The sequence below is a fragment of the Vicugna pacos genome, chromosome 3 (assembly GCF_048564905.1).
Source record: "Vicugna pacos chromosome 3, VicPac4, whole genome shotgun sequence".
In the NCBI taxonomy this organism is placed as follows: Eukaryota; Metazoa; Chordata; class Mammalia; order Artiodactyla; family Camelidae; genus Vicugna; species Vicugna pacos.
Window position 1 is genome coordinate 32,519,055 of NC_132989.1, and position 20,007 is coordinate 32,539,061.

General features: G+C 38.8%; 1 protein-coding gene across 11 annotated transcripts in view; it reads right to left on the minus strand.

Moving 5' to 3' along the window:
- Nucleotides 1–20,007, minus strand: part of MEGF10 (multiple EGF like domains 10) — a 366,325-nt gene that overhangs the window by 112,839 nt on the left and 233,479 nt on the right. For all 11 annotated transcript variants that reach the window (XR_012069865.1, XM_072957545.1, XM_072957544.1 and 8 more), the window contains one exon: nucleotides 15,169–15,261. Coding sequence is in view for 10 of the 11 variants with exons in the window: in XM_072957545.1 (XP_072813646.1) it covers nucleotides 15,169–15,261 (93 nt within the window). In the remaining variant the exon portion in view is untranslated. The remainder of the gene's footprint in view (nucleotides 1–15,168; nucleotides 15,262–20,007) is intronic.

Sequence of the window (20,007 nt, forward strand, 5' to 3'; positions counted from 1 at the left end):
TTTGAAAGATGCTGTCAATATCATAATTGTAAAAAGTAGATTAAAAAAACGCATACCACATGATCCAATTTTAGCAACAGATTAGAATAAACCAGATGAAAGTGTCATTAATTTAGGTGTAAAATGGCCCAATATCAGCCACTGTCTATGGTAGATCCTAGTATCTGGGAAAGGGTGGGGAGAAGATGGAGAAGGAGAAAGACGGAGAGACAGATATCGAAAGGCTCTGTAGTCAAATGGGACCATCAGGTAACTCCGGGTCTTAAGACTGTTCGTGATTTGTCTTTTTTTCATTTGCGTTAACTAGATTTTCTAAATTTTCTGCGGTCGAATGTATCCTTTCGGCAGTAAGAGAAAAGCAAGCAAAAAAGTGTATTTTTATATGGTTCGATCTGCTGAGCATTTACCATTGTGCTCCACACTTTACACACCTCTCTCCAGTCCTCACAGGACTGACGAGGTGGGTATCATCACCTTTAGCACATGGAGGATATTTAGGATGAAAACATTTAGGTAAAAATGTCCAGACATACCCAACTGTGGCATCAGTACTCAAACCCAAGAGTGTCTGCAAACAAAAGTCCAAGCACTTTTCATGAGGCCATTGTGCTCCTAAAGTAGTGAAATTATGTATTTTTGTTAAACATAATATCCCACAATTATGTTTTTCAACTCATGTGATCCATCGAGGTGGAACAGCCAATGATAAGACCTTTCACTGAGCAAGTCTATGGGGTCAGCCAGTGACTCAATATTTAGGGGCACTGAAAATAGGCAATTACATTAGTCGTGGGAACATAGGGCGTTTCTCAAAGAGAAAATAAAATTAAGGAGACGGTTAGGACTGAAGAGCTTCTGTAAATTGAAAATAATTCTATGCAAACAAAAAGCTAGTGAGCTCACTGTGAAAACTGTATTGATACCATTAGCTGTCTTGCTAAGAAGTACTCTGACTTGAAAACTAAACCCAGATGGTACCTGGCACATGGCTGGCTCTTAAGATATATCTGGTGAGTGAATCAAAGTGACTGCATGCAGAGCAGTATGACTAAGTTTGACAAGCAGAGGAACCTGTAAAACCAGCATCACAATTCTAGGTGCATTCTCTTCTCCTAACTTCACACCCTCAGTCCAATCTTCCACGCAAAGGACGGGGAGACAGAGAAGAGGTTCTAAGATAATGCTGAGTTTCGAACATGTGTCGGCAGTGTGCAGCTGTTTTATTTTAACCTCACAATAACTCGATGAGATAGGTATTATTATTCCAACATTTCACGTGAAAAATGGACTGAGATGATAATTTGTTCAAAGTCACTTGGCATTCAAGTGGCAAAAGCAAGGGTTCAACCCAAAATCATCATTGCCTCCAAAGCTGCCATCTTCCCCACATCATGCAGACCATCCCAAGTGGATGATGCTCATTAATTACAGGACCTAATATCAGTGCGTATTTCTGGCTTCTGATTGCTTTTCAAAGGGCAACACTCTAGAACAAAAGTCTCATGGATGTTTGAGAGATAATCCTTGTTTGCCTAAAACAGCAGTTCCCAGGCTTCAAAGTGTTACTAGCACGTTCATCTGAACAGTTGGATGAAGAATGTTCCAACATGTGCACAGCCACACATATACTGACAAAAACAAGGTATTAGAAAACATATTTGAACAAATGAGAGATGGTTTAGTAAATCTCTTGTCTGGTGTAGACAAAGAATAAGGAAAGGAGCACAATCAGAGATACAAAGAAATGCCAAACTGGGAGATACTCCAGAGGAAGAAACAAGGGCACATTAATACAGTCTCACCCAAAGGACTCCGTCAGAGGGGAAAAAAAAAGGATGAAATCATTGTTCCCTTGGAGAAAGGAGTGATGTTTACCACAAAGTTCACCTCATTACAAAATTTATCAATCATGAGCTGGCTCAAGGAGGAGATACAGTCATGCAGTATTAGACAGACCTGGACCTTAGCAGGGACAAGGCAACTTCACAGCTATGGAGACTTGAACCAGTCTCTGACCTCTATACACTTAATTTTCTTTTTGTAGAAGAGGGATGGTGAAACATACTAATTACACCAAAAGTACTTGTTCTTACGAGTGACGCAGCACAGATCTGGTAGCAGCAGAAATTTTATTTTGTGGTTGACACAGTAGAACATCCCAGCCCAAGAAAAACATCCTCCAGCTGTATATGAAGCTGGAATAACATGCCTGTCATGGGTTTGTATTATTTGTTTGTCTTGCATGAATCATTCATGCCAAAAAGGACAACTTGGTTTTCACACTGTGAATTCCAAAAACAAATTGCCCTGTAACTCCATAAAGTAAAATAAAAAACAAGCTTTGGGATCACTCCTTTCATCCATTTTTATAAAGCCAGTTGGAAAAAGCTCAGGCCTGCAGTGAAACCCAGTGCTAATTTACATCCTATTCTTAATTATCAATTAAGAACTGGATTTAGAAATTTCTCACTTGCTGATGATTAATGTGCCCAGAGGTGTCAGCTCATACGTGAAGCTCAGAAATGTAAAAGGAGAAACTTGGAAACAAACGTGTGAACTTCTTAGTTATCTTCCCCTTGGCATAAAGAAGTAGATAATCATAAATAAAATCTGAAGAATCCTGTCATATTAGTAGGTACCGAGCCCAGGACTTGATTTTTCTCCAGTTTACCTATGCCCAGGAAGACCACAGAAGCAGCCCTGAAACACAGTTTGAAGTATAAGATGCTTCTGTAAAGCAATTGATTCTGAATTATAGAGAACAACAGAAGGACCCAATTCCGTGAGCTGGTGTTAGATCTAAACAAACCCTAGATGAACTGAGAAGTCCATTTCTTGTTCTGTGTTTTTGTTTTGTCTTGGTTTAATACCTCTGGGATCTAAAAAAGTAAAACTGTAAACCTCTATGGGATCCAAGAACCCTGTGGGTACGTCTCTACCAGATACAGCAGGATGATGTACTGAATCTTGGAACACATGTTTTTCATTGGGAAAGTGAAGTCAGTTTATAACACACGACGACCCTCACCAGGGTTGCTATTTGAAGTAACTAAGACAGTAAGTACCCTTAATATCTAAATGTCAAGTATCTATTAGGATGTATCAGTCAGCTGCTACACAGATTTAATATATTTTTACAGGAGTTTTGCCGTGATGTTTGTCTGCCACTGACTTGAAACAGGAAAATTTATCATCATGAGAGAAATGAATAAGGAAGAAAGTTCAGCCTTTCATATTCTCATATAGAGATAAAGCACAAATAATTCACTTTCAAGAAAATATCTCTACAGAGTGAATGGCTTTTAGAAGAGGCCAAAATAATTTTCTGCTGTCTCAGAGGACAGAAAACCACAATTCTCCCTGAAATATACACCCTTTCTTCCCAAGCCTTGGTTCCCTCGGGGTCTTTTATCTCCCTGTGATTTCATTCCCTGTGCCTCAGGCTAACAAGGCGATGGTGTGTCATTCCCTTTGTTAATGTAGAAGAAAAGATCCTCATTGAAAACATCAAGTGCTTGAAAAATAAGACAAGTTTGTAAAGCTTCTCCATCCATGAAGAAGAACAATAAAAATGTATTTTCCAGATCCTCTGAAAGCACTAAAACCTCATGTCCTTCACATGTCAAAAACCCAGCTGGAGAGCTGACAGAGAGCCAGCAATCACCGCAGACACCCACCCAGGCCTGCTTATATGAATATGATTCAGTGGCTGAGAGAGTACCTTTATTCTTCTTTAGAAAATGTTTATTAAATGAATCTTCAAAGCATGAACTGTCATTTTATAACTTCAGTGTAAGCTTACCCTCAAATTATGAACCAGAAAAAGGGGCGTGAAATGTTTATTCTTTAATGTGTCTAAATGTAAATGTTGATGTCTCTCTAGGAGACCACATTGATGGCCTTATTCACAGTGCAGGAAAATCTCAAGGATATAAATCGTAGGCTGGGATTAAGAATGGGATTTGGGGGGATTACACTTATTCAGTGAAGTCAAAAGAATAATCACAACCTCGGAAGCCATTACAGGATATCTTGCTTTATGAAGTCTTGCTGTATTTTTGCTGTTTTGCTCACTCATTCTTTTATTAAAAATGTATTAAGCATCTTCGTTGGCTACTGAGCTCTGTTTATTGAGCACTTACTACTTGCTCCTCCCTAAGACCTGTGCTATAGCTAAGATTTCTTTGCCTCCTGGAAGAGACTGGCTCACAGTGAGACATCATAGAAGAATGTGCTAAGTGTTACAGTGCACAGGATGCTCAAGGAACACAGAGGACCTCTGGGCCGAGGGGAGCCGGGATGAGAGAAGGCTTCCTGAGGAGGTGGGCTACAGATGAGCACTGAAGGATAACTACTCATGACCACCATTGTGCATATACTTACAATTTTCACACCACATGTGAGAAGCCAAAGGGCAGAAGCCTTAAATGATTTGCCTAAAATCCAACAAGAAGGAAAACCAGGTTCCAAACCCTCAATGCTAATTGGATGGTCTGAAAAATTTAAGAGTTTTCTTGAGTGAAAACTACGTAAGGCTACAAGTACTACTATAGCAAAGGTCCCTATACCCACAACCTAGAATTAACTGTTGTGAACATTACATCACATTTGCTTCATTGCTTAATGCAAGAAAAAACACATTGCAGATCAAGTTAAATTTCCTTTTGTCTTCTTTGTACCTCATTTTCAGTTCTTTCCCTACTCCGACCCCAGAGAGAACCAATGTCATTATTTTAATGTGTATTATTTTAGCCTGTCTGTGTGACCAGAAATAATATATTGCATTATTATTTCATGTATTTATTAGGTTTACATAAAATGTATATATCACTGTGCATCTTGGTTTTTTCACACAATATTATGATATTGAAATATACTAATATTGGTCCATATGCTAACACAGTATATTACTATATAGCAGTTTGTAGAAATGAAAGTCTATACAGCATTCCACTGTATTAACAGGCTCTAATAAATATATTTTTCCCATATTCATGGCCATTTTCACTTGTTCCCAAATTTTCAGTTACAAAGACACAAAGTCTTTATCCCCTAGTCCATGTATGCAAAAGTTTCTCCAAGGTATACAAATTATAAAGAAGTAAAAATAAAATTACTGGATTATATGGTGGACACAAATTAAAATTTTACTCTAGAGAGCCAAATTACTTACTCTGCCAATTTACCTTCCTGAGAGCAGTGTGTGCAAGCTTCCTTTCACATCCTCATCAGCACTTGATATTGTCAGACTTCTTAACTTTTCCCAGTTAGATGGTGAAAAATGACATCCTGTTCCCTCACCATCCCCTTCACTGGTTATTACAAAGATAACATATTCTTACAGGCTTATTAGTCAATCAGGTTTCCTTGCTCTGAATTACCTTATTGTATGCTTTGCCTAATTAATTTATTTTTCATTATCTTTTGCCTTTTTTAAAGTTGCGGGGTTTTTTTCTTATTGATTAGTAGGAGCTCTTTACATAGTCTATATAGTAACCATTTGTTTTATATGTTGCAACAATCTTTTTCCACTCCCTTCTCTTTTAATTTTGCTTATGGTACATCCTGTCTTAAAGAATTGTTTAACTTTGATGTGTTCTACATACCCTAAAAACTAATTTACAGCATGGATGAATCTGGTTTATGTAATACTAATTATACAATATGAGGTTCTTTTTATTTGTAAGTTTAAAGCTGATTTTTTTACATATAAAAAAATTATAATGGTACACTAATAGGAAATTCAAATAAATTTCATTAAAATTTAAACTTTCTTTGGAAGTTATTCCACTCATCCTGTGCAACAGTTGTGAGTGGTAAAACCTTTAGGTTTTTACAAAATTTTATGATATTCTTCATTTATGGTCCAAGAGCAAGGCTCTTAAAACCTCTACTACTTACTCGACTGAAAGTCTTTAAAACTAGGGTAAACATTGTTTTATAACGTTCTACCCTTTAATTAGTTTTATACCTGTCAAACATGATTACTTTGCTTACACTCAGAGTTGAATAGCGTGATACCCTGAGTGGTGGTGGGATGAGAAGGGCAGAGAGGGACAGATGAAACAGGGCTTGGTGATCATGTCAGGGATTTGCATTTATTCTAACTATAGTGGGAAATACTGGGGAGTTTTGGGAAGGGGAGCAGCATGCTCTGATTTTTACAAGATCACTCTGGTCTCAGTAGAGAGAACTGACTCGAGTAGGGTCTGAGCAGATACAGTGGCAGCAAATGATCATGAATATCAGTTAAGAGAGGAAGCTGGCTTGGAGTGAAGTGGCACCAGTAGGGAGGAAGAGAAGGTTAGATTATCTTATATTCTGAGGTTGAACCAAGAGTTTCTGATAAATAGATGTAGAGGGAGATTACACAAAGTTAAAAAAAAAAAAAGGAAAAAAAAATCAATGAGTGATGTGGAGTGGAGTCAAATAAAATGACAGCCCAGTGTTGTCTTTCCAGCCATGGCAAATGAACCAATGAGCAGGAGTAACATAAACATCTATAATGGTCTCACTATGCCTGAAGCGATATATACCAGACATGAACTCATCTAGTAAGGACATTCATGGTCAGAGGATGGGAATAATGCAAAAAACTCTACTGGGCTTCTGTCTGGGGAGCCTCCTAGCAAGCCACTGTGGACAATGAGAGACTCCAGCTCAAGGAGGGTGTGGCCTGCAGGATGCAACAAGATGTCCACAAACAGCCACTCCATCTGTTATCCAGTCCAGAGACCAGACTGATGCGGGGAAGTCTGGTGGAAGGCACATCTGTCACATGGGAAATGTTAAGTAAGCACCTTTCACTCAGCCATTATCATGCTGCCAAGCACAGTGCTGAGGGCTCAACAGGTACTGCGTCATTTAATCTCCACAAGCATATGAAGTAGATACTCTTCTCCTCTCTTTCAAGCATGAGGAAAGAGAAGCCCAGAAACAGCACAGAAAGGAGAGCCAATAGGACTGCTGTGATTCGGTTCCAACAGGGAGGTAGGTAGGGGTGGAGGAGAAGGTCTGCCCCTCCAGAGTGTAACCAGCAACAGCCCAGGTTTCAGACTCCTTCACAAAGGCAAAATCAGCAGTTTCTCTGTGTGACCTCTATCAGAATATTTGGGCAGTCCATCAGTGAAAGTGGCTTTGGGCAGTTCTGACGGACCATTCATTCCGAGCTCAATCCTGCCCACCTACCATCAGTGTCCCGCCCCCATGCCAGTGAACCCAAATGATCCACTCTTATTCTTGCTGCCCCATCAACCTGATTTCTAAAGTCATCCTGACAGCGCGATGGGCGTGTTAACGACTTGCCGTGAGGACTGGGCTCCAGCACCTCCTCTCCCCAGACAACATCGATCCTCTATTGTATCCAGTCAATAGACATTTACAGCAGACCTTGCTGGCGAACAAGTCAGCTTTTTGTGCCTTACAATTTCTGACTTGTAATATCCTTCAAATGGATTCCCCCATTCGAATATCCTGCAGGCAAACTCTTATTACTTACTCCAAGCAGCACAGCGAGTCTGCTTTATATAAAAGGTTATTGGTGTTCCTAATGCTATATCTGAAATATCTGTGAGCTGGTCCTGCCTCCTGGGCATGTTTTCACTATTGCCAAGTACATTTACCCAGAAATGCTATTGGTGACTAAATAAACTCCAGTTTGGATTTTCCAGACCAAAATTAATTTTCATTTTTTGCCTCTACTTGGTACTAATGTCAAAAGCCCAGGGAACAGAGGCATTTGAAAACTATCTGCTGGCAGCTGGCTGATTTAGGGCTCTCCATGTGCTCTGAATGTACCCTATAGCCAGAGGAAAAACAAAGTTCTCTGCAGACCTTTTGAAAACCATAAATAGAATTATATGGGTTGAGAGAACAAATGTGTGACTGCTACTCATATAAAAGGTTTAAAGGGTTTCCAAAACAAAGAAAGGTCTCAGGGATTGCAGACACTTATTTACTAGAGTAAATCACATACAGAATCATAGGGTTGAAAAGAACCGTAAATATAATCTGATCCCACAACCTGAACACTGCAAATGAGGAAATTACAAATTACAAATGCATCCAACCAAATTGGTGTCATTTTAAATGACATGTTAGTGTGCCCTCAGTATCTCTCAGGGACTTTCTTTTAATATCTGTCTGCTGGGGTCAGCCCTGCCTCCTGCTCTCATTCCCCTCTTTGTCACTTGCTCTTGTCACTTTCACTAAACCTCCTTTCCAACCTCAGGAGGCACCATACACTTGTGGTTAAAATTACTGGCTCTGAATGAGATGAGAGCTGGGCTCTACCATTTACCAGATGTATAAATTTGGGCAGCACACTTAATTTTTCGGTGCCTCCACTTCCTCATCTATAAAATAGGAACAAGAATTGTAACCATCTCATCTGTTTTGAGTATTAAATGAGGCTTTTGCTTTGAAGCCCTGACGATGATGCTAGGCACAGACTAAGCACTTGATAAAGGAGCACTTTTACCGTCATCATTATCATCATCAACTTGCCCAGCCTCTGCTCCCCTTAGTACCGGCAGATTATCTCTTCTTCAGTTCACCAAGAGAAGAAAGGTCATCAAATACGAACTCCCCCAGGTCCTCCTGCCCACTGCCCGCCAGCTCCTGAGCCCACAAACCTATGGAAACGCAACTACTGGGAATGGGAAGTACTTCTTGCTAATCCCTCCATCAGTGTCAGGAGCCCTTCTGTCTTCTCAGGAGCCATGGCCCCTCAATTAAATGACCTCTCAATTGAGTCTCCAGACTCTCCTTTTCTTTCACCATCCTCCCAGCCTCTTTCACCTTAAAACACAAACAAAAGCAAACAAGCAAACGCAAAACTTTCTTTTGAGCCTACACTTGTCTTTTACTAAATCCCTATCTCTTTGCTCCTCCTTGTTGATGTCCCAGATAAGTTTCTGGAACACGAGTTTATCTTTGAGTGTCTTTTCATTACCCCTCACCCCAAGAAGTCTGCTTTCTGTCCCCAGCATACATTAGACCCTTCTCTCTAGTCCACCCAGAAAACCTCTCATTACTTTACTCAACACCATTTCTAGCATCTTCAATCCACCTCTTCTTCTGAAGCTGTTCTTTTCCTCAGGATGAGATATTTACACTTCTGTCTACTTTTCTCCAGGCCGTGAGCTCTGTGAGCCCAGCAACTGCCCCTCATTTGTTTCTCTATCCACAGCACCCAGTATGGTTCCTTGCACACAGTAATGAAAGTTCCCATCATGAACACATGAATGACCTTCTCAGAAACATACGTTCAATCTCATTAAATGAAACAAACATTTACTGTGCTCCATCTGCATGCCAAGCACAGTGAAGGCTAAGGAGATTAATAATACACAGCCCCTGCCCTCCAGGAGCTGTTTATCATCCAGTGACAGAGGAAGAGAAATACAGGATTGATGAAAAGGCAAGAGATATTGATGGCGGAGAGGAACAGAGAGAGAACAGGAAAGAGGAGGAAAGAGATGGAGGCAAAATAGATTAATTCATACAGGCTAGGGTATACATTAGGAAGCCAATAAAAGTAAAATATGTGTGTGCTTTTAAAAAAAATCATTTAATCAAATTTAAAAAGAAGCAATATGCGTGAATCTAGTCAAATAAATCATGATTTCACTCCAAGCAAACAAACTTTGTTTGCTGACATAACTTGGTTTTTCATACAGAGAATACATTGAGACCCAGGAACACTGACTATACAGTCACCACATACAGAAATCCTTCTGTCCACAGACAAGGTCAACAGTCATGCTATGTCTCCAAGGGAAGCCTTGTAAACGTGTCATTGTGAAGAGACCTGTCAGTCTCTTAATCTCTCTTGTATACTGGGAAGGAAAAAAATACAGAAAGAGAGCTGTGTATGAGAGTTATCAATTTATTGCCATTTGGCCATTTTATTTTACTTTATTGAAGTGCTATCAGTTACAATGTGTCAATTTCTGGTGTATAGCACATACATATATTCATTTTCATAGCCTTTTTCATTAAAGGTTATTACAAGATATTGAACATAGTCCAGAAACTTTTTTAAATCTATTTTTATACATAGTGCATTTGGCCATTTTAGACTCAAAACGTAAATAAAAGGAGTCACTCTTCTGGCTAGAATAATCGATCCTGGTAATCAAGGGGAAACTGGGCTGCTGTTACATAATGAGAAAAAGCAGAACTCTGTCTGGAACTCAAGAGATTCTGTGGGGCACCTCTTACTATTTCCACACCTAGTAAAGAAGGTGAATGAAAAGTGTCAATAACCAAAAAAAGCAGGAACACTGGGAATTCAGATCCTTCAGGAATGGAGGCTTTGAGTCGTGCCTCCAGGTAAAGAACCCCAAGCAGCTGAGGTTTGGGCTGTGAGGGAGAAATATGGAATGGAGCCTAGAAGGAGGCCACGTATGCAAAGACAGCCTGCGACTGATCACAGAAAAGAAGCTTCTAGTAGTTTTTAACATTTTCTATTTTCTTGTTACATGTATGTGTGTATTTGTAGAAGCTATTTTCTTTTTTCTCCTCTTTCTTTGCATTTTTATTTATTTTAGATATAAGTTGTTGGAAGATAACTTAAGGTAACAAAATATTCAGTGGAACTTCATCTGAATTTCAGGAAAAAATATATATAACCAGCAATGGATAAAATGACTGTTGGGACGAGTATCTCCTCATTTTGGGAAAAGAGTGAGAACATCTGAAGATAGCTGGCTGTATGTATCCTATTAGGTGGAACTGTAGAGTTGTTTCGTTGGTGTACAAGAATTCAAATGTGTGTAGAAAGGTGCACAGAGGAGTTGAGTAACCAGAGGAGTGGACCTTTTAACATTTTATAGCCTCTCAGCGCTAAATTTATCCTTCACTTGTATCTCCAGAAATGGGTATGGGCCCTTTAAATATTCTTCCCCTGCCAGCTGGCTGGCCGTTAAGCACTTTCCACAGGGTGCTGGAGAGACCTTGCAGGAGAAAGGTGTTTCCTATCATGGTTCTGGTACGCTAGCTCAACTGACTTCCACAGCGCACTGGCTTCTCCAGCACCAGCTCCTGCCTTGTAAGCACAGTGGGAGTGGCTTCTCCAGCATCCAGCTCCCACAGTGCACTGTGGCTGGCAGCACCCATCACCCCACAACTTCCCCTGACATCCCCCTTGGGCTTTGGTAACAGAGTGCTTCTGCTAAGACACTTCTCCAGGACAGCTTTCCCAAGTATCCTATAGAACAGATTTCTAGCAAGTTCCAGAGAGCAGATTTCCAGCCAGCTCCGCTAGGGGTACCATGGCAGCCTCTCTGCCATTCAGTGAGCTGTGGCTGTGCTCCAACAAGTCTGCATCACATCCCTAGTAGGACTTCTCTTTGGGTGTTCTACCTCAGCCCTAGAAGTAGTGGATGCTTCTTATATCTGCTATTACTGTATTCCGTTGAGTGTTATCTACTTCTTACTAGCCAATCTCTACAGCAACCCCCTATTATTAATTCTTTTTAACAAACTTCCCCTGTTCAAGTTACTATGTGTTCCAGGAGCAATGAGCATACCCAACACCCAAAGCTTGGTTTCTAAATACCATTCTCCAATGGCTCATTCTAGTACTGAGGCAGGAAGAACACAAAGTGAGACTGGAGTATCCTACAGTGGCAGAAAGTAAGGAAGTGCTCAAAAGGCAAAACAAAACAACCAGACAAAAGGATGGAGGCATGTCAAAAGGACGCAGAAGCCACCTACCAGAACTCCCAACTGCCAAAGATAGAACAAATTAAGCAACAAAATAATGTAATGTTGACTAAGAACCCAAAATGTCATGTACCCAAGTTATACAAATGATTGATTAAATTGGGGAGAATAAATAAATCTTCCCTCCAGAAGAGTTCCAAATAACATACGCAGATATTCCTCCTCTCAGAGACATGGAGCTTAATCCCTTAATCCCAGTAGGCTAAATTTAGTGGCTTGATTCCAGAGAACAGCAAAAGGAAAGGGAAAAATAGTAACTTTATGTGGAGAAATACGGTAAACACTATACATTACCAATGATGAAGGTTAACCAAGTGATGGCATCATCAGTGACGTCATGTGAATATCATCATACTCCTGACATGATGTTAAGAGATGGGCACTCCAAATCTGCAGTGTTCTTTTCAAAACCTGTGACCCTAGTCTAGTCATGAGGAAAACAGTCTAGGGGACATTCTACAGGATACCTAGCCAGTTCTCTTCAGGATTGTCATGGTCATGAGAAACAAAGACTCAGAATCGTCATAGACCAGAGGAGATTGGGGAGACATGACAATGCAGTGTAGTGCCCAGGACTGGATCCCGGAACCGAAGGAGGATGTTAATGGAAAAAATAATGAAATCCAAATAAAGTCTAGAGTTTATTGAACTAACTGGTAGCATATTAATGTTAGTGTCTCAGTTTTGACAAGCCAATGGTGACTTAAGATGTTATCAAGGAGAAAACTGGGTGCAGGTAGGTGGAAATTCTCTATTCTTTTTGCAACTTTTTCTGTAAATCTAAAATTTTTCAAAAATAAAAGGTTTACTCAAAAAAATTATTGCAGTTTGTCTACTGATTGGACCTGGACTAATACAAGGAACTGGTCTAGCTAAAAAAAACAAAAAAACAATTGTTTTATGGATTTAACATACATGCTCAAATATATGCATAACAGTAACCAAAGAGGAAGGGATATGGAGATAGAAACCTTGGGAATTCGGCCATTTTAACTCTGCTACTTAGTAGATTACTAGGGTGTGCAGTTGCTTCAAGAATTATCTGTTCCTAATGAGTAATATTAGAGTAACTGCTGCAGACAAACTCCAGGAAACAAAACACAGTGCTCTGGCTCAGAATAGCATTTTCCTATGTGCTTTAAAAAAGGAGTCAGAAGTGTTTTTTTAGAATATCTTTAAAGACTTCAGATATCTGCCCATGTTTATTTATGCTTCTATTCATTATAAACTAAAAGTTGCCTTAATATCATCTTCTGGGATTAAAAGAATATGTATTATCATAATTCTAGAGGCTTCATTCAAAAGTCAGTCAACTCCAAAATAAAGAACAGTTTATTTTCTAGATGGCCTCAGTCAGTTCAAAAACCTATGTACATGGAAACAGCCTAAATGTCCATCAAGAGGTGACTGGATAAAGAAGATATGGTATATTTATACAATGGAATACTACTCAGCCATAAAAACCGACAACATAATGCCATTTGCAGCAACATGGATGCTCCTAGAGAATGTCATTCTAAGTGAAGTAAGCCAGAAAGAGAAAGAAAAATACCATATGAGATCGCTCATATGTCGAATCTAAAGACTCATGGACAGAGAATACAGACTTGTGGTTACCAGGGGAGTAGAGGGTGGGAAGGGATAGACTGGGATTTCAAAATTGTAGAATAGATAAACAAGATTACACTGTATAGCACAGGGAAATATACACAAAATGTTATGATAAATCACAGAGAAAAAAAAACCTATGTACACTTTTGTTTTGTTCACACATTCTTTAGTCTAATCCCTTAGTTTCAGGTAGGCTGCAGCTCTTAGGGGACAAAGTATGATAACAACTAAAATTATTCCACAGCATTCTCACCCTGAAATTAGTAACAAACTCATTTCTCAAATGAAGAAATATATCCATTCTTCTCTTTCCTACTGGTTTATATAATAGTATTTAATATTATTTAAAATATTTTTATATATTCTATTATATATATAATAATATTTTTTCTTCCAAATGTGTAGGCCAACTGTTCTTTAAGCTGGAAAAGTCAACGAAAACAACATTCCACTTGAGGTCGCTCGGCTAGAAAAGTGGACATGAGCCAGGTCCCACATCCCAAACACTGTGCCCCAACAGCATGTGAACAAAATGCCCACTCTCCTCCTGATCTCCAACAGAAGGAAAACAAAACCCTGAAAGACAGTTACCCATTGCAATGGGAAGCCTGTCAGGGGCAGAAAGACACACATACACATACACACACACACACACATGCACACACAAGCACTCTCTGTTCAAGACATAATAAAAAGGCTCTTTCACATGCAGTGTTCTGTACACTGACAGCACAAGGACTTCCCCTGGAGATGCTGTTTTAGAGACAGCCAAGAGATCACAAGTCTAAAACAAGCAGCAGTTCTCACAAGATAGAGTCATCTCCCTAGTCAAAATGGGAGTAAAAATTCCTAAAACAAGCTCATCTAGGCTGCTTGAAGTACTTTTGAACTAGTTTCAGAAAATTGTTTGATAGCCATAAGGACAAATTTGTGTCGTCATGAGAGCCTGCTCATTTTTAAAAGTAATACTTCCTTTCTCTTAGTGTTAACGTTTCATGCATTACAATTTAGTTGCACTTCAATTCCTTCTCACACTTTTTTCAAGGCAAAATGAAGTATAAAGGAACAGGAAGAGTACAAAATCACACACGCAGCAAACCTAAGTTTTAACTGAAATTTACAAAAGCAACTGTATTATATGACATTCCATCATTTAATCCTCATAATAATGAATACAGGATTTTAAGTGCAACCTGCTTATAGTCCAAAATACCAGCATCTTAGAATTATAATTCTAACACAATAGAGACAAATGATATACTATATTATGAACTGGTTTAATATCTAAATGTTTATGATTTTCCATTTGTTACAAATAATTCTCCCCAGTTATCTGAGCAAGTACTTATTTGCACCTCAGAATTCAGAGATAAATAAATACGTTAAGTACTGAAAATATCAGTTTTACTTCTGCTTTAAAACCAACAAGTGGTGAATTTTTCTCACCAAGAAAATATGTTAGATAAATAAACAAGTAAAAACAAATGTTAGAATACAGTGGTTATATTACTGCAACTGCCTTACTGAACTAAGCAGTCTTAAATTCTGGACCCTACTCTGGAAAATGCATTCATATTCACAGAAGTATCAGAACCAGATTACTGAAATCTCCTTTCCAAGCATCTTTCTTTATACTCTATTAGTAACAGTTCTGTGCATAACACATGCACAGATTTAAAAGAAACTGTATTTGTGAGTTGGATTGGGAAACTACACCATGTTCTACATCGGGCTAAAGAGGTAAATCCGTGGCTCATGTAATCTGCAGACAAGGGGCCCATACAGCAAAAAACATCCTGAGACAGACAGCAGCAGGTGGAAACTTACCACTGGAGCAGTTGGTCCCACCCCAGCCAGGCTCACACTGACAGGTGTTTGGAGCAATGCAGCGACCATGGACACATTTATCAGCACAGTGGGCTGTCAGAGAGAAAAATCAATCAAACAAGGAAAGTTGGCACAAGAAAAAAACCCCAACAACACAGCTGTTTCACATCTCAGTCTCAAGTATCACTTAAAAACAACATGCATGCTTGATAATTTTCTTCAATCCATTCCTCAGCCCTCTTACAGTCCTCTGTGTAACCAAACAATTCCCCTTCTTATATTGGTATCGCCAAGTAAATTCCTTCATTTCTACTATTTAATTCTACTTCATGCTAAATTAGGAAAGAAGTTTCAAGGAAAATTGCCTAATCCATTTCAAAAAATTATCAATGACTACCAAATATATCCTTTTTGTTTCAGGAGGAGCATATGTGGATGCGGAAACAAACCACAAAGCAAGATCTCAGGACTCCAGAGCAACAGAGTAGACCAAGAGGCACTCCCTTTACATAATACCTTCACTTGAAACAGTAGTCAAATGTCTTTGTGTGCATGTTATTCACAACTATGACACAGCAGAATTAGATGTCCTTTTTCTATTGAGGAGAATATTCGAAAAATGTCACCCAGGTCTTTAGAAAACAGTAAAACTCAATTCCTCTTTCATTAATGAACATCACAGGTGTGACCCAACCCGTGAAGATAAGGAGTATCATTGGAAACATGAGCAGATGGGTAGTCTGATGATTTCCAAAGCAAAGTTCAGTGCGCTCACAGAAAGAGACATCATAAATATGCTGTGCTGAACATCAACATTACTCTCAACCTTAGTGTCACTCATGTCGGTTAAACCTTCTTTAAAATACCTGGATATATGAGTAACTGTGAGAGCATATTGGAAGAGTTTGGATTTCAGGTTTCCTAAAACTTTATTTAAGGATAGGATAAGATATCCTATGCTTTAGAGATAAGTTTTATAAATTCATGTCTTATTACAGAAGCAAAACAGGTCTACTGTCCAAATATAAAATGCCAATAAGCAAAATACACCTGTTTCTTTTTCTTGAGGAAGAAAAATGTTTTTCAATTTGCCTTTCCACTTAATTGAATAGGGAAAAAAATCTTTCTATGCGATTAAATATTCTTCTGTGATATTTATATGTGTGTATAGTCTAAATTGTGTACACATTTATATAATATATAAATATATATTGCTGGGCCAAAAGTGATAATCACTTCTAAGGTTTTTATCAAAAAGATTTAGACGTAAAGGACATAAGAGAAGGGCGTCTTAGATGAAGAGAAAGCGAAAGCAAGAAGTAGCAAGAAAAGCAAATGGAAATGAGAAGATCTTTTTGAGTGCAGTGTTTCGAGCAATAGCTTCGGAAGAGAGGGAGACACTTTGAAATCCAAACTAAGGTGTCAAGACTTTACTCTGAGAATTAACTGGAATAGTCTAATGAAAGATAGAAATTTGTTTCAAGAAACCACCAGGCAGAGGACACCACAACAGAACTAAGTGACTAAAATTTCGGGAAGAGGTTCACTTCCTGTTACCAGAATAATTCTTTAGTACCCAGGCAATTTGGTGATGCGTGCCGGGCCAGGTGAGCTAGAGATTTTGACAACAGAGTTTCAAGGAGATTCTTAGCAACTTCATAATATTTGATAAAGACAATTACATATATAATTGTAATCAAAAACAAAATCTGCCTGTAACATATGAACACACTGCCCTACAACATGTTGACTTATGCTGCCAGGTTAAGCTGACAGTGCCAACCTCAGGGGTCTGTGCCTCCTGCCATCTCTATACATGCCTGACATTGTAGATGTGTTGTTCATTTTTACAGTCATAGCTCTGTACTGTTATTGCTTTAAAATTTATGTATGCACAAACAAACCAGCAAAATACCTTAAGTGGAGCATGCAAGTCAATTAAATGCCATGGAAGGCTTGGGTCTAATTGTACAGGGCCTGCTCTGGACGCTGTACCACACTACGTTATCTGGTACCACTTGCACCAGGACACTCCCATCTCACAGAGAGCTGGCACCCACTGTAAATATGTGGACAGGAGAGTGCTTGGTCTAACTTGTCTTAGGTATTGATGGTATATGTGTTCCCAACATGCTGTTAGTGATCAGTGTTCAGACCCCAAATTCCCAATTTCACCTTCTTTTAAGACACTAAAACTATTAAAAATTTGGTTTGTATATTTAAGAAGTTTAAAAAATCAGATACTATTTTGTCTTTAATAAGAAACAAGAATTTTCTGATACTGTGCATTTAGAAGAAAACACAGAAATTGGATATGGTGAAAACACTTCTTTTCAGGAAAAGAAGTGTCACCCATATTCTCAAATGGTAAATTTTTGTGTTTATTTAAAATATTCTTGTTCTCATCCATCACTTTATACTAAGGAAATGTTATAAATGTTAAGGTATAAGGTAAATTTATATCAATAAAATAATATTTTGCTTTGATATCTTGGGCACCTATATAAAATATAATTTGATGGAAAAGTCAATTCCACCATTTGAAAATTTGAAACTCCCTGGGTTCCCAGGACACTGGGTTGGAAGACAGCAACCTGGGATTTCATACCTGCCGGGTGGGGGTGGCCAGGAGGGGAGAGTTTGGATGGGTGGTTCAATGGGCTGGTCTTAATTTGTCACTCTTCTTTTCCTCTCTCCTTCATTTTTTTCACTCCTTATCTTCCCCTTCACTTTCTTTTACCACTCATCTTTCTCTCCCCCAAACTACTTCTTTGCTATGCATAGTCACCATACAGGCTACAGTTTAAACTTTCGAGTTTAGCTGTAGTTGTGTTAGCTCTTAGCTCCTGAGTGATCCCAAATGATTTCCCCTGTACCCACCTGAATAAACCAGAAAAAAGGTAAGATTGAACAAACAGGTCTAGCACCTTACCTCCAATATCAAGATGACCTTCACTAAAATGGATAAAGAAATGCATGATTTAAGTTAAGCCCGTGTCCCAAAAGGTTATGAATCAGAATTGCATATGCTTGGATCCCAGTTGATTGTTTTTTGTGATTCTTGTTTTGTTGATTCCAAAAAACAATATTAAGTGTATTTCTACATGTAAAAACTCAAAGGAGATCTGCTTCACAATGCTTTGAGATTACTGAATAATTATACGAATGTTCTCATGTTTGATTCCTGATGATGCAAACTTTGTGTTCTATGAAATGAACACTCAGAAGTCCAGTCAATTATAATAAATGAGAAAAATCCCATGATGTAATTTTTAAAATCTAGATTATTTTTATGAAGAATTATTTTTATGAAGAATTTATAAATTATAGATTACATTTATTATTTTCTTGAAATAACATTTGGCTAAAGTCTGAAGCAAAATGTAAATAGTTAGCAGAAAACAAATTAGTAAGTTAATTAGGAATTGAAAGGGGCAATCTGCTTTTCTAATGATTTTTTTTCTTAATTAAAGCTAGAGTCAAAGGAATCACCTCTAAGCACTGAAGCCTAAAGTCAAATAATGATCTAAATAATGGAAAATGTTGTTGGTATGGGTACTCAAAGGAAAGAACACAAAATTCTACTGCCGTGGTGCAGAACTGTCACCTGGCATTAGATGGCAACACAAGTGCCAGGTCCATCCATTGCTCTCTCCTGTGGCTCTGGACTCTCCACATGCAGCAACAGCTCTCACCAAGTACCCACAAGGCTAGCGGGAGCAAAGGGAGACAACAGAGGAGAAGAGCGGAAGCTAGAAAACACTCTGTTTCCAATGTCCCAACTCACCCAGTTGCTGGCACACTAACCATGGGACATATGGTGACAAACACAGACCCTCCCTCTGGGAAAATGGCAGAGCTAGATCCTTCCCTACCCCATCTTTCCTCTTTCAGCCTCAAATGCCACCAACTCTGGGTGTCTAACTTTCATGACTAACAAACTCCATGTGAGAAACCAAGGTGGGTAAAAGACATCAATTTGTTGTAGAGAAAATTCCAAAGTCAGCTGGAAAAGAAGAAAGGGGACAGAGGTCCCCCTTAGCAAATGTTCAGCAGCTTAGATTTCAAGGACAAGCACAAAAGATCCATCATAAGTATGACTTTCTCATCAGTAGAAACTGTCATTTTATTCCCTATCCATGTCTTTTCTTATTTTAAAAAAAGCAATTAAAACTAGGGAAATACTAGTAAAGACAATCTATTCAATATGATTACTTTTCACACGTCTCTTTTAAGAAAATCATTAAATATCATATTCTGAGTTTTCAGTAATCTTTTATAGAGGCCAGATATAAGCTAAATATGTGGACCCATACTTGGTACACTGCTGCAGACACATCAAGTTGCAAGGAGCAGCCAAGGCATCTTCTCCCTCAAGAACTGGGGGGTGGAGGGCGGGCAAGAGACAGTAATGAGAAGAACATGCCACGTCTTTGATGTGAAAGCACTGGACAGCCTGTCTGCCTGATGGACAGGTGAGGGCTGACCTGATGACCCTGGAATCTTCTCTAATTAGGCTCCTGTTTCAGCCTTAGTTCCTAAATCCACTTAAATCCCACTGCCAGTGACTGGACCTCATTCCATTCCCTTGTAAATACTTAGCTTTAAAACTGAGAGCCTCATATAATTTCCCTTTGGATTTACACCTAGGGTATGGCAAAAAGGTAAACGTTAAGAGTAGGCAGACTAAAGACTCCTTTAAACCAATTACATCTCTAAATAGTACCCACTGTTGTCCTAAAGGATATAATATAATCAATTCATTTAAGTTAATTTGAAAAATGTTTCCATGATCAAAGTGTCTCTTGAAAATAAGTGTCCAGTAAAAACACAAACCTT